The sequence below is a fragment of the Podarcis melisellensis genome (assembly GCF_964234715.1).
Source record: "Podarcis melisellensis genome assembly, chromosome: 11".
Taxonomy (NCBI): Eukaryota; Metazoa; Chordata; class Lepidosauria; order Squamata; family Lacertidae; genus Podarcis; species Podarcis melisellensis.
This window is the reverse complement of record NC_138543.1, coordinates 20,279,046-20,293,759: the sequence shown is the minus strand read 5'-3', so window position 1 is coordinate 20,293,759 and position 14,714 is coordinate 20,279,046. Positions and strand designations below refer to the sequence as shown.

General features: G+C 47.2%; 1 protein-coding gene across 8 annotated transcripts in view; it reads right to left on the bottom strand.

The window, feature by feature from the left end:
• Positions 1-14,227, bottom strand: part of TRIM36 (tripartite motif containing 36) — a 51,528-nt gene extending 37,301 nt beyond the window's left edge. For 3 of the 8 annotated variants that reach the window (XM_081930548.1, XM_081930552.1, XM_081930549.1), the window contains exon 1: positions 565-865. In XM_081930548.1, coding sequence (XP_081786674.1) covers positions 565-591 — 27 coding nt within the window. In that variant the 5' untranslated portion in view covers positions 592-865. Of the gene's footprint in view, positions 1-564; positions 866-14,087 lie in introns of those variants that run through there. The other 5 variants (XM_081930546.1, XM_081930550.1, XM_081930547.1 and 2 more) reach the window with 5 other exon arrangements.
• Positions 14,228-14,714: the final 487 nt, after the last annotated feature.

Below are 14,714 nucleotides of genomic sequence, written 5' to 3'. Positions count from 1 at the left end.
TACCTGAGGAGTGGGCTTCTCCCCTGTGCATCAAGAGCAGAGGACCCAACACAACTCCCAGGGGCCTAGATCCCTCCAGCCCCACCTCAAATAAAATATTTGATGGGAGCACCTTCCCCCCCCCCCAGGTTGATGGTCATTATTCCCTTTTAAATAGTATGTGCTGTGTCTTGTGATGGATTATGCAGGTCATACCTACCCCCCATGTTTTATTCAAGTTGACATCCCTGATCAAGAAGCAAGGCACGTGGGCGTAGCTGGGGTTTAGTCGTGGGGTGGGGGGCAGGATTCATATTAGGGCGGGGGCAGTATTTTTTATTTATTCACTTGATTTGAGGGTAGAAGGGCAGCTGTCCCTTTGAGGGGCCCTCCCTTGCCCATGGCTTTGGGGGAGGCACCTAGGTAGGTAGCTCAACTAGTCTAAAACTGGAGAAGAGCATTTCCTCCTCAGTCCCTGCAAATCTCCCTCACACACACACGCGCGAACACATACATACGTGCCCCCCACCCCGTCTCCCGCCAGCCCCCCCTCCCTCCCTCCCTCCCTCCCTCAGGGCTACTCACGGCGGGTTCCAGCCGGTCCCCTTCCATCCTGGACACGCCACCGCCCCCCGCCGCCTCCGCTGCTCCCGAAGGGTGCCCGGCGCGCGCGTGTGCCTGCTTCTCTCTCTCTCTCTCTGCTCGCTTCGCTGCCTCTCTCGGGACCGGCGAGGTCCGCCCTCCCCGCTTTGGGGAGCGCGCGGCGCGAGGGAGGAAGACAGAGGAGGAGAGAGGGGCGCGCGCGCGAAGCGGCTGCGAGGCGCCCAGCAGCTGCCACCCGACTGCTGCCTACCCCCCGAGGAAACTCCGGCGCTGGCCTGGAGGGCGGGGCGCGAGGGGAGGGGGAGGGGCCTGGCGCGGGAGGGGGGCGGGGGGAGCAGGGCGGCGGCGGCGGGGGCCGCCTGGCAACCACGCCCACGACACAATGTGGGAGGGGCGGCACCTGGCACCTTTGTTGGCCACCTCAGCCCGTGAGGCGGGTTGGCGTCGGCGGCTGAGGGACTTGACTCCTCGAGAGGGGAAATGAAGCAGGCTGGGCGGGGACGACACGTGTACACGCGTACACACACAGGCGCCAAATGTGTGGCGGGAAAGGGGAAGCGAGCTACGCCCCCCCCCGTCTGTCCCCTTTCGCAAAAAATAAAGTGCCAGAATCACGTTCACTCCGGAGAAAAGTTGCTTGTTCGCTCTTTCTTGCTCTCAAATCACCAAACGCACGTGCACACGCGACTCGTAGCCAAAGCAAGATGCCGGCCAGTCTTGCTTCTCCCCGGCCTTGAGTTGCAGCAGGGAGGGCTGCTTCTTCACCTGTTGACGCCACGTGCAGCTGGGGTGACTGCAGGGGAGCTGAGCTGGGACACAGAGGGGCCTGGAGCTTTTCAAGCCACATAAACTGCTTTCAGGTTGCTTTGCGATATATAAACGTGATATACATATAAAAGCGATATATAAACGTGAACTGAGCTGCAATCGTTACTACTACAGTTTAGGGTTTAGGGGCCCAGGAGAGTCCAGCCTCTAGGCTTGGAACTTGCAAGGGGGAGGGTGTTGTAGTGTTTGGGCTTTGGGGGAATCGGCGCAGCCCTGAAAGCCCCATGCAAATGGGTGCTTCTGGGCATGGTGAGCCATCGACTTTGCTTGGCTGGAAAGCACCACAAGGGCTCGGTTGCCTTAGGGGCAATGGGGATTGTTCCTCTTCATTCAAGACAATACATACCAGGTGGCCTTTGCTGTAGTTCCTCTGCAAATGAAGTCAAATTATTTTGGCAAGCCCATTTTCCAGGCACAAAAGAATGATCATGGAACCATGGAGGCAAAGGTGAAGCTTTTTAAATCACCTTATTAACAGTTTGTGCTGTGTCTGCACAAGAGTAATGAGTTGGTTCAAGTGAGTCACACAAACTTAAGATTGATAAGACTGTATTCTCAACAATGCTTCCCGGGGAATGATCCCTACTGTATTTAGTAAACTGCCTCTAAGTAAACATACATAGTTTTGCAGGGCTACCAACATCAGAGAGCCCAAAAAGAGGAGGATGAAGAGCAAATGGGCTGTTTTTGTCTGTTTCTATCACTGTCAATTCAATTAGATTAATTCTTAAGCTATCATTAACCATTCAGAACAGAGGGAAACAAATTCAGGGAACTCTATCTGAAACTAGGCAGCAGACCTCTTCTTTATCTACATCTAGCAAACTGAATCTCTCCATCAGGAGGAGGAGGAGGAAATACCATCTGTGCTTCCATAGGGTCCAGCTTCTAAAATCACATTGGATAGATTTATTTATTTTTTAGACTGAGAGCCATTGTGTTTGGCTCACATTTTTGGGAAAGGCTTAATTAAAGCATGTTGAATTAGAGTCTTAACACAAAGCGGACTTGACTACTCATCTTGACTTAAGACATTTCTTTATGGAATTCATTGTTTTGATAGTGTTGCATTTTCCTTGGCCAGTTTTCTCTTTTCCTTCTACAACTATTCAGATTGTTCACGCTCCTTGGCCGTGCTGGATCTACAAATTTTGCCTTAAGGAGCAAAGCTCTGCATAGCTGCCCTCCACCGTCTGCCCCTGAAAGAAGCATAGAAGGGGAGGGCTGGAGATGCAGGCTTTCATAAAAGAGGAACAGGAAGGCAAGAAGCTGCCAGCAGCAGTAGCAGCAAAGTGGGGTGGGCAAAGGAAGAAACTCGTTCTTGCCTTCATTGTTTTCACAGATGAGACCCAGGGCAAGACAGTTGGGAATCCTGACAGGACAGATGCTGGGAGGGACAGGTGTCAGGCTGTGGGACATTTTTGTGACCCAGGTGGTAGAAGGGGCAGCTACCTCCTGCATGGCAGACATTGAAGGCTGCATGCCTGGCATCCTCAGCATGGCAGGGGGCAGACCACCCCTTTTAAGCACCAGCCACCCTCTCACTTCCCCTTTATGTTCCTGTTGCTTCAGCAAGAAAGTGAAGGAGCACTACAGCGTGTGAGAGTGGCACTCCATTGGCCTGCAATACATGCTCAGCGACATTCCAGCTGGGTTCTGCCTATTAGAACAGGATGCTGTTTTTGCTGCCGCCCACAACCTGCCGCCTGAGGCAAATGCCCCCCCCTTTGCCCACTCAATGAGGGCCTGCTCCGTGAAGTATTTAAGTTTGTAGGGGCACCTGATTCCACCATTGTTTTGCAATTCCTACCCAGACCACAGGACGATGATTTTAAAAAATACATTGTTTAGGGTCACAAGAGATAGCGTAGTTTTTTTATATTTTCCACACTGCAACAAAGCACTTCAACTTTCTTATTAACATTTTGTCTGTTTGGCAAAGCTCCCTGTCCAGCACTGTGTTTGTTTTTGAAAGTTTACATACACATAAAGAGATGAACTAAAAATATTACTGACTCCAGAGACATGTTCAGTCTCAGAAGAATGGAATTAGTCACCACTGCTTCAAAAAAAATGGGGGGAGGGGGCTGAAGAGGTTGGGGGAACAGACTTTCCACATTAAGCCTCGAAGTTTTAATCTTTCATATGCAAAAATGAATTAGTTTATGTCTTATTTCAAGAAAAACAAGCAGCCCATTCCCAAAAAATCTGGTGCATATATAGTCTTACTTGTAAACTTGCAAGAAGTTTGAGAATGCTAGAGTATTCCAATAGCCAGAGTATTCCAGTGGGATTATTTCATAGTACAGTGGTACCTCAGATTACAGAAGCTTCAGGTTATAGACACTTCAGGTTACAGACTCCACTAAGTCAGAAATAGTACCTCGGGTTAAGAACTTTGCTTCCGGATGAGAACAGAAATTGTGCTCCAGCGGCGCAGCAGCAGCGGGAGGCCCCATTAGCTAAAGTGGTGCTTCAGGTTAAGAACAGTTTCAGGTTAAGAACGGACCTCTGGAACAAGTTAAGTACTTAACCTGAGGTACCACTGTACATAAGTAGTACCCATAGATACCATACGCCGCCTGTTAGTTTTTGCTGAGCTACCAATAATATTCAAGGTTAACAGCAACAATCAATTGATATAGAATCATTGCTCAGTTGTTAGGGACCATTAAAAACAAGTCTTTCTTAGACTGCAGGGTGGGTGGGTGCACAAAGGCTGCTTGAGACTTAACACAACCAGTATCTATCTATTCACTGACCACAAGGCAACAATAGCTGCTTTTGCACGGACACAGGGACAAAGTAGATTCATTATAAAACTGGCAGATTTCTTGGCAGTCCCTCCCAACTTTTGTTATTGTCATGACTCCTTTGTGAAAAACTGCTTGCTCAGTCCTGTCACTAACAGATCAAAGGGATTAACCTGTTGATATGCTTGTTTGTTTGTTTTGGATTTAAGGAGCTCAATTATCTTGCTCTACTACTCCGATTAAAACTGCAATGAATTAAAGATCATTTTACTTTCATAGGTAACAGAAGCATATTTTAAACCGCCTAGGACCAGGGCCATTGTGTAAGTATCTGCTCTTCTTAACTGTTTCAGTGGTAATATAATTTAAATTTCAAAGCTACTTGTAATATAATACCTTGAAAAGTTTGGCAATCCACTATTATCTCAGCAGAAAGACTAAGCACAAACCAAGTAGTTACAAATTCTTTTCTTGTTCTCAGATGCGCCAGATAGTCAATTATCCTGTTTTGCTCCAGGAGAACAAAGCATCTACAAAACTTCCCTAAGAAGAACAAAGGCACCATCCTTGGGTTGCATTTTGACGGAATATTTCTATTGTCTATTGTTTAGTGCCATATTTGAAACCAATTCAGGGTTTTAATCAGCAGGTTGATCTTCCAGTCCACCCCAGGAGACTTCTGACTGTTATGTAGGGATAAATAACACCACCTTTCAGCACAAGACTCCCAGGAAGATGTATACAGTAATTTAAAATAGCAGAACAACTACAGTGGTACCTTGGTACTCAAATGGCTTGGCTCCCGAACAAATCAGCTCCTGAAAGCAGCAAACCTGGAAGTGAGTGTTCCGATTTGCGAACGTTTTTCGAAAGCCGAACGTTCAATGTGGCTTTCCATGGCTTTCAACTGAGTGCAAGAAGCTCCTGCAGTCAATTGGAAGCTGTGCCTTGGCTTCCGAACCGTTTTGGGAATCAAACAGTCTCCCGGAACGGATTAAGTCTGAGAACCAAGGTACCACTGTACAATAACCCCTCCCCCCAAAATAATACATTATATCAGAGCAGCAGCTGTAAAACCAGTGAGGTTAGTACAATCTCGCAAAAGCTTTAAGAATACAATGAATAGTGCAATCCTACAAATAGAAACAAGCCCCTCCGAGGTCAATGGAGCTTACTCAGAGGTAAGCATAGATATACAGAATTGCAGGCTAAAGTTCAGCTCCCACCCCCACCGTGGACACACACATCTAATTTCTATTGGGATTTGACAAAGCAATTCTGATTCAGCAAAAGTCCTGGAGACATACACTGATTGTTCTGTTGTAATGATTACATTAAGAGCAGCATTTGTATCTCTTGGGGGAAGGGAAGGCTGGCGTAAGAAGACACAGGAAACCACAGAATACACACTCCATCCAGGGCAGAAGACACACAGACAGTACAATCTGTCCATCTTTACTCAAAAGTCTCAGGGCACTAGCCATTTGAGGGGGAAAGGGATTCTTGCGAAGTTCTTGAAGAAAGCTGTATCTATCACTTAATTATTTACAGGAACAATAAGCAAAGGTAGCTGTGTTGGTTCATGAGGGAAAAAATCCAAGATCTACTGTCAGGCAATATATTTATTTGGATAGATTATTTTATTTTATTTTATTTTATTTGGATATATTATATTGTCACAAAGAGTAAGCAAGAAATTATTTAAAATGCCTTTGATAAATAAACTTTCCATTTTGAGATACGTCTGAAGGGGGGAAATCTTTATCTTGCGTCTCTGACTTTCACTCAGGATGAGATTCTGCATTCATATATTCAGCTGGATTTTGAAATATTAATCTAAATGTCATCAGAGAATTGGAAGTAAACATCATTTCTATTTGTAGCCAATTTACTATGCTCTTTTGTTTATTACCCTTGTTTGTCAACTTGAGTACACAGGTATTTTAGAATACATCATATTTCTCTAATATGAAGTTGCTAAAATAATTTGGAATCAACATTTCACAATACATCCGCTAAAAATATTTAAATTGATTGCATAATACATGTACTGGGGAAGCTGTTATAGCCCAGAAGCCTTAACCAAGCTTCCTGTATTTGAAACAACTTTTTTTCAGCTTCTCTGCTACTGTTGTTTCTGGTTCCTACTGGATAGAGTTAGGCTTGTGCTTAACACATGCCCTAAATAAAATATTTTGTCAAGAGTTTTACTTCCTGAATCATAACCCCATAACCCCATGCCCAGTCTTGATATGGAAAACTTGGAAGCATTTTCTCTCTCTTGCAGAAGTGGACAGAATTTTATTGTGGGTGTAAAATCTTAGTTACCAAATAATAATAATAATAAATGAAATATGCTGCACTTTTGCTGGTAACATTATGCAAAACTTTTCTTTTGCTCTCTATTCTGCAAAGTTAAACACTCTATCCTGAAGTGCACCGGAATATTAGCTGTCATTCCACAAGACAGTGCATATCATATGGTGTGCATTTTAAACTTCTGCTGCTACACAAAGAGCAGCGTTAATTTTAAACAACATTCCAGACAAGCAAACTTTTTTTCCTGCAAGTATTCTTTATGAATAAGCTGGGGAAGTGGTTTCTCCCTTAGCCCTCTTAGCCACAATTCACATTGAAGACTAACATCAAAAAACTAAGGCTTCAAAGCAGTTGCCGATCAGAGACATGTTTTCTCCAACATGAAGCAAGACCATGCTTGTCTTTTATTTTGGGTCTTAGTTTCTCTACAATAGGGTTTCCCAAACTTGGGTATCCAGCTGTTTTTGGACTCCAACTCCCATTGTCCCTAGCTAGCAGGACCAGTGGTCTGGGACAATGGGATTGCAGTCCAAAAACAGCTGAAGACCCAAGTTTGGGGACCCCTGCTCTACAGAGTACCACCAACTACTACAATACCTTGATCCCAAAGCCTAGCCTTTTAGAGAATGGACAGACAACTCAGAGCGGCACACAGAGACGAAAAGATATATAGAGCCAGATTGTAACAGCGCACACAAATATCAAAGAAATTAACGTCAGCAATATCATTATGCTACCTTGAAATGAAATCACTTTGGTTATTTTAGCTGAGAGCTTCATTCCCATTTAGTTACAGTCTCTCCTGCTGCCTTGCTGCCTCTTTTACATGAATTTGTGCAGTTGAGGCATGTTTACCGGTATTTTGGCAATTTAAGAGGATGCTCAAAGGACTCCTCCCCCCCAACAAACTTCATTTTTAAAAATGTAATTACTAAAGGAGCAATTACCAAACAATTACCAATGGACTTTGTTCATTAAAGTGGGCAGGGGGAAGTGCTTCAACCGCTTTCTAGACAGGGATGCAGTGCTGCCATTTTTCACATTCTCACCAGCAATGGCGTAGGGTGACAGGGCCAGAGGAACCAGCTTGTGGGGGCGATTGGGGGTGCATAAGCATCACGCCCCCCTCCCTAAGCTGGGTACAAGTTTCCCAGGCTTTGGGAAGGAGGCACCGAGCTTTAATACTTTAATTTACCAGGAACATTTAGAGGACTAGCCTAGTCCCCTTAGTCCACTGACCACAGCCACTGCACCAAGGCTAGTCCAATCTCTAGGACACCTACGCTTCACTAGAGTCAGCAGAACTAGTGTAGAAGAGGGCACAGAATGCCCTCATAGGACAAACACACCCTTTGGAAAGGATGGAGAGCCCCAATGGAGGTGGTTGAGCCTCAACAAGGAATGTTTAGTCCAGGGGTGGGCCCTGGAGATGTTCCATCAGCCCCACCAGTACAGTGGTACCTCAGATTACAGAAGCTTCAGGTTATAGACACTTCAGGTTACAGACTCCACTAAGTCAGAAATAGTACCTCGGGTTAAGAACTTTGCTTCAGGATGAGAACAGAAATTGTGCTCCAGCGACGCGGCGGCAGCAAGAGGCCCCCTTAGCTAAAGTGGTACCTCAGGTTAAGAACGGACCTCCAGAACGAATTAAATTCTTAACCCGAGGTACCACTGTATAGCCAATGGTCAGGGTTGAAAATGAGTTAATAGGGATAATAGGCCACAAGTTGAGCCCTTCGCTGGCCAAGCAATAGGAGCAAAAACAGAGTCAGGGGCAGTGATGCAGCAGCAAAGTATTGAAAGCAACTTCAATTCCCCCAGGTTTTATAGGCTGCTGGTTGCGCACTTTGTGAAGCAGCGAAAAGAGAAAACCCAAGTTACTATAACAAGCGATAGCACACTAGGAGGAGTTTGGTTTTCAGAGTGTGAAGAAGATGCAAACACCATCCGTTTCCCCCCTGAGCTCCATTTACAAATCATTTCCTGAAAGATGACAACTTTTCCCTAGCATATTCCCTATCTGTTGCCACAGAATGAGAAATTATTTTTAGGAGTGTCACTTAGCAACATGGGACTATTGCTTATGCATACACTGATCCTCATGATAGCCATAATTAACTTCCATTGGGAGTGGTAAGCACTAACAAAACTCCTCCGCAGGCTAAGACCAATTTGTAGGCATGAAAATAGCAGAAAATTTAGCCAGCCAGAAAAGTTTTAAGTCAACAGCATTTCTGCTGTGCCCAACACACCCTTTTTACCTCATAGAGATTCTGTGGAAATCAAGCTGTGTTCAGGGAAGCATTAGGACCGAGTTTTCAAGGAGTCATCTTTATCAACAGAAACTTTGTAAACGTAATCTTGCTCAATAAATGGTATTGTCTCAAGGGCGCTTCACAAATTGTGCTATGGGTCATCAACATGCTGCTTGTGAGCATGTATGTGTCCTTTCCAAGCACCCAGAGGGGCACATCCTGCCCTCCTGCTGAAATTACACTTGAAAGAAGCCTTCCGTAGCATACAGAAGACTTTTCTTCAAGCCTCACTGCAGCACAGAAGGTAATTTGGGGTGGGTGGGTGGGTGTTACAGCTGGGATGTGAGAGAGCTGTATCATACTTGTGCCCATGGCAACCCCTCTGGTTTACAAATATCGGAGCAACTGAGAAATTTCTGAAACAACAATGGGATATTAGCTCTGCCCAAGGCATGATGGAGAACAGCAACAACCAGGAAAAGATAGACATAACATTTTACAAGGACAGGAAGAAATATCACGGACAGAATAACTGCCACATATAGGAAGAACAATGATAGTTTGAGTTCCTCACTGGTAGTTTGAGTTCCTCACTGGTAAAGGTAAAGGTCCAGTCATGACCGACTCTGGGGTTGCGGCACTCATCTCACTTTATTGGCTGAGGGAGCCGGCGTACAGCTTCCGGGTCATGTGGCCAGCATGACTAAGCCGCTTCTGGCGAACGGAAACGCCATTTACCTTCCCGCTGCTTTCAAACTGCTAGATTGGCAGGAGCAGGGACCAAGCAACGGGAGCTCACCCCATCGCAGGGATTCAAACCGCCAACCTTCTGATTGGCAAGTCCTAGGCTCTGTGGTTTAATCATAATCAGTTTTGGAGGTCCGTTTGTAAACCAAAACAGGTTGTAACCCAAGGCACGCTTTCGCCAATGAGGCCTCCAAAAAATTTTTGTTCATAATCCCCCAAAAATGGGTTGTAATCCAATAAAAAGGTTGCAACCTGGGACACGCACTTCCGGGTTTGACGTGTTTGTAATGCAAAACATATGCAAACCAAAACGTATGCAAACCAAGGTACCACTGTACTTTGACTTGTTTTTGGTTTGCCTTTGACTGGACTTAACCATCCAGGGATCCTTTACCTTTACCTTTTGCCTTACCTGCAATACAAAACACACATTTGCCACTGCATGCACCTGCAACAAGGAGCCATGGCTAATCCCACCCCGCTGGTGCTTATACCTGCAAGATATACTTGGCTGGAAGAATGCATTTGTCAGGTCCTTATCTCCGTGGTTTGTAAGGAACATGCAAATTATCGAAGGAGCATTTCCAAGCCCTGCAATCTCTGCTGTCTTAAGAGTGTCTTGAAGTAAACACAGCCAGTCAGATTCGAAAGTGGGCACACACAATACAGCTGGATAACTCAATAGGTTAGCATAGTGCTGATAATGCCAAGGTTGCAGGTTCGACCCCCGTGAGGAATAGCTGCATATTCCTGCATTGCGGGGGGGGTGGACTAGATGACCCTCAGAGTTCCTTCCAACTCTGATTATGTGATCAAATCTAGACTCCTCCTTGCTTAGAAGCTTTGCCCCTTTGCCAAAAGCTCTTAGCTAGCGTGGGTCTTGAGTTTGCAGTAATCAAATTACTGAGCAGAAGGGTTCCAATTTCTCTTCCTAACCTAATCAGAATTCAGCCAGCTAAGATTTATTTAAATAATGTTTGCTTCGGGCTAAGGGATATTCTCTCTCAACCTCCACCCCAGACATGTTCAAAGCAACTTGTTCTCTACATAAACTACATCTATTGCTGCTTAATTCTAATTTAATCCCAGAAGTCACCGTCAACACTTTAGAACAGAGGAATTAAGTATGGGCACAGGAGAAAGCAGCTAGTGGGCAAGTCTGCCTCATGCTGATTTGTCGCTTTTAACAGTCCAGTCCCTCCAAACAGAGAATTTCCCCTTGAATGCATGAAAAGCACAGAACAGGCTCTGACTAGCAGGGAACGCGAAGAAACCGTGCAGTAGCTAACACCCCAATAGCCCCAGTAATGGAAGAGAGAGGCTAGGAGAAGCTGCTTGCAACCTTCCTCGCACAACAACCATATTGAAAGGGAGGCCGCTCCCACCCCAAAACTATCCCATAATCGCTGCTGCGTCCTCCACCCCCCCCCAGATGAGATAATTCCGGAGTGCTGGAGAAAATACAGTGGTACCTTGGTTCTTGAATTTAATCCGTTCTGGGAGACCGTTTGACTCCCAAAACAGTTCAAAAACCAAGGCACAGCTTCCAATTGGCTGCAGGAGCTTCCTGACTCAATCGGAAGCCACGTCGGCCATGAAAAAGATTCGCAAACCAGAACACTCACTTCCGGGTTTGCAGCAATTGGGAGCCAATTTGTGTGGGAGCCAAGCTGTTTGACTACCAAGGTACCATTGTACTAGAAAGCAAGACTCTAGAGACAGCAGCCACCTTCCCTGACACTTTTCTCTGACCAAAGCCTTCCCAGTACAAGAGAGCAGACCTGGCACCCAGATTTCTCTCTCAAATAGATCCAAGTGGTCTGCTTTTCTCTGTGAACCCCAGTCTATACCTATGTAGCATGAACTAAGTGGCTTATTCTCAGGGATGCAGGGTCCATACTAACCCTGTGAGTTGGCAACAACCGAATTGTTCAATTATATTTATTATTATTATTATTATTTATACCCCGCCTATCTGGCTGGGTTTCCCCAGCCACTCTGGGCGGCTCCCAACAGAATATGAAAAACACGATAAAACATGAAACATTAAAAACTTCCCTAAACTGGGCTGCCTTCAGATGTCTTCTAAAAGTCAGATAGTTGTTTACAGGGCAGGCGCCACTACCAAGAAGGCCCTCTGCCGGAACCAGAAGACCCTCGGCGCTGGACCTCAGTGTCTGGGCTGAACGATGGGGGTGGATACGCTCCTTCAGGTATACTGGACCAAGGCCATTTAGGGCTTTAAAGGTCAGCACCAACACTTTGAATTGTACTCGGAAACGTAATGGGAGCCAATGAAGATATTATTATGAAGATATTATGTTCTTATCCACTTTTCAGGTTGTCTCCACCTCCAAATCTGACCCATGCATGAGGCGAGTTGAAGCCTTCTGCCTCAGGCAGCGGATCCAACCCTTGCCATCACACCACTGCCAGCCCCACCAGGGTTTCACTCTCATCACTGCATCCACAGGTGAAGGTACAGTTGTAGCGACTGGGCTGGTGGTAGTGCGGCTGCTACAGTGGGGAGAGGGGGCCCATGTCTGCATGGGGGGCACCGTGGAGGCAGGGGTAGCACTGGGCATTTTGCCTGCAGCAAAACGTCTTGGGCTGGCTCTGGATATAACAGAGAGTTTGGTACACTTTAAAGCAGCCTTCCCCAACCAGTGCCCTCCATATACTTTGCACTACAAATCCCATCAACTTGTTGGCATGGCCAAAGGGCCAAGCATGTTGAGAATTATAGCCTACGGACTATTCGGAATTGGCAAAGTTAACAGCCAGAATAAGAGACCCTAATGATGGTTGTTTGGCGGAAGAATTGAAGCCTTTTCCCCTGGACTACTTAAATACAGTGGTAAAGGTAAAGGGACCCCTGACCATTAGGTCCGGTCATGACCGACTCTGGGGTTGCGGCACTCATCTCGCTTTATTGGCTGAGGGAGCCATGTGGCCAGCATGACTAAGCCGCTTCTGGCAAACCAGAACAGCGCACGGAAACGCCGTTTACCTTCCCGCCAGAGTGGTACCTATTTATCTACTTGCACTTTGACGTGCTTTCGAACTGCTAGGTTGGCAGGAGCAGGGACATAGCAATGGTAGCTCACCCCGTTGCAGGGATTCGAACCGCTGACCTTCTGATCGGCAAGTCCTAGGCTCAGTGGTTTAACCAACAGCGCCACCCCGAGCTCCATTCTTAACCTGAAACTGTTCTTAACCTGAAACGCCACTTTAGCTAATGGGGCCTCCTGCTGCCGCCGCGCCGCCAGAGCACGATTTCTGTTCTCAACCTGAAGCAGAGTTCTTAACCCGAGATAGTATTTCTGGGTTAGCGGAGTATGTAACCTGAAGCGTATGTAACCCGAGGTACTACTATACTCTAATATGATGAACTCGCGAGCAGGATTTGAACTACAGTGGTACCTCGGGTTACATACACTTCAGGTTACATACACTTCAGGTTACAGACTCCGCTAACCCAGAAATAGTGCTTCAGGTTAAGAACTTTGCTTCAGGATGAGAACAGAAATTGTGCTCTGGCGGCGCAGCAGCAGCAGGAGGCCCCATTAGCTAAAGTGGTGCTTCAGGTTAAGAACAGTTTCAGGTTAAGAACGGACCTCCAGAACGAATTAAGTACTTTACCGGAGGTACCACTGTATAAGCAACCAATGGGATTCGAGATTATAGTATTGTTATGGTATAAGAGATAGAAGGGGGCAGAAAAGGGGGTAAATATTTTTTTTTAAAAAAAAATGGAAAACGGGGTGGCAAGTCGACAAATGTGTAAATGCCTCTAGAGGGCGCCACGTCGGGGAAGGCTGCCTTAAAGACAAAGCACCTTTTCTTATGGAATAAGAAAAGGCTTCAGCAAGTGCCACAAGACCTCCGCTCCAACAGATCAGCAAAGTTCCACACACACACACAAACTTTGGAAACTGCTCCTTGTGCATATATGCGCCAGGTTATTTTATGCAAATATATCCATATCTATAAAGGAACTCGACTGGCCGGATCCTTTCCCTTGGCTTTCCAGGCGCCACCGCGCGTCTAGTCCCCGGCTGGGCCGAGCGGGTCGCAGGAGGGAGACGAGCCGGGGCTTGGGCTGCAGTCTGGCGGCTTATCGATTCCTTGGCAGCGCCCAACCTGTTGCCCCAGGGAGCAGCGCGGCCTCGCTTGATCCCCTCGCTTTGCACGGGACCGGCGCTCCCGTTTCGCCTGCCACGCCCGCCCGGTTCCGCCGCCCACTGCCAGCCCCCTTGCAAATGCAAATCGCCCGCTTGCAGCCCGGCAAAAAAAGGAAGACAGAAGCGACAAGCAGTCACAAGTCGGTCTTTTGCACCCAGACAGACAGACCGCCCGTCCTCCTCCTCTCGGGTTGTATTCCCAGCCTCGAGGGGGAGGGATACAGAGGGAACAACTCGGCAAGTCCTGCCGCTCCCGCCGCACATTGCAAACTGGAAGGAAATAAACAATTGCGCCCGATCCCGGCCGGAGCAGCAAGAAAGGCGCGCGCCCAGTCCCGCCTTTGCGAGGGGGAGTGCCTGCAAGGTTCCCGACTCGGAAAGAAGAGGAATCGGGATTCCTGGTTTCGTCGCCTTACCTTGCCTTTTTCTAGCAGATCCACTATGTAGCCAAACTCACTCCCTTCCTCGGGCTCGGACATCGTCAGCGAAAGAAACGAGGAGGCGGCTAGGAAACAACCCCGACGTCCTTCCCCAACACAAAAATAAAGATATTGTAGTCAGGCTCCTTCGTCCCTTTCACTTGGCGGGGTTTTCTTTCTTCCTTCCTTCTTTTCTTTTTCTCTCTCTTTTCTCTCCTTCCCACCCACCCCCGCCGTCGGAAGAGAGAGCGCGCGCGCGCCCTGGGCGCTCCGAGGGAAACCAGACGCCGTTGCCTTAATTGATTCTATTTGCGAGCCGGTCAAGGCTGAGCTAACGGAAAGAAGGAACACACGAGAGGCTGGAGGGATGTGAAATTTTCATAAGCTGAACTCCCATCTCGGGATATTTAAGCTCCGCCTCGAGGCGACGAGATGATGGATCCTCTTCGCTGCCCCGCCAGCCTGGCAGGGGGCTCGCCAAGCGGGGATCAAGCGGAGGGGGGCGGCGAGGAGGGTCGAGGCATCCCATCTATAGGCGCCCATTTATATAGAACCCAAATCGGCCCGATCCGATTCATGTTTACTCCTAAGCAACTTTCACTCTTAAGTCTGGGGGGGATCTTC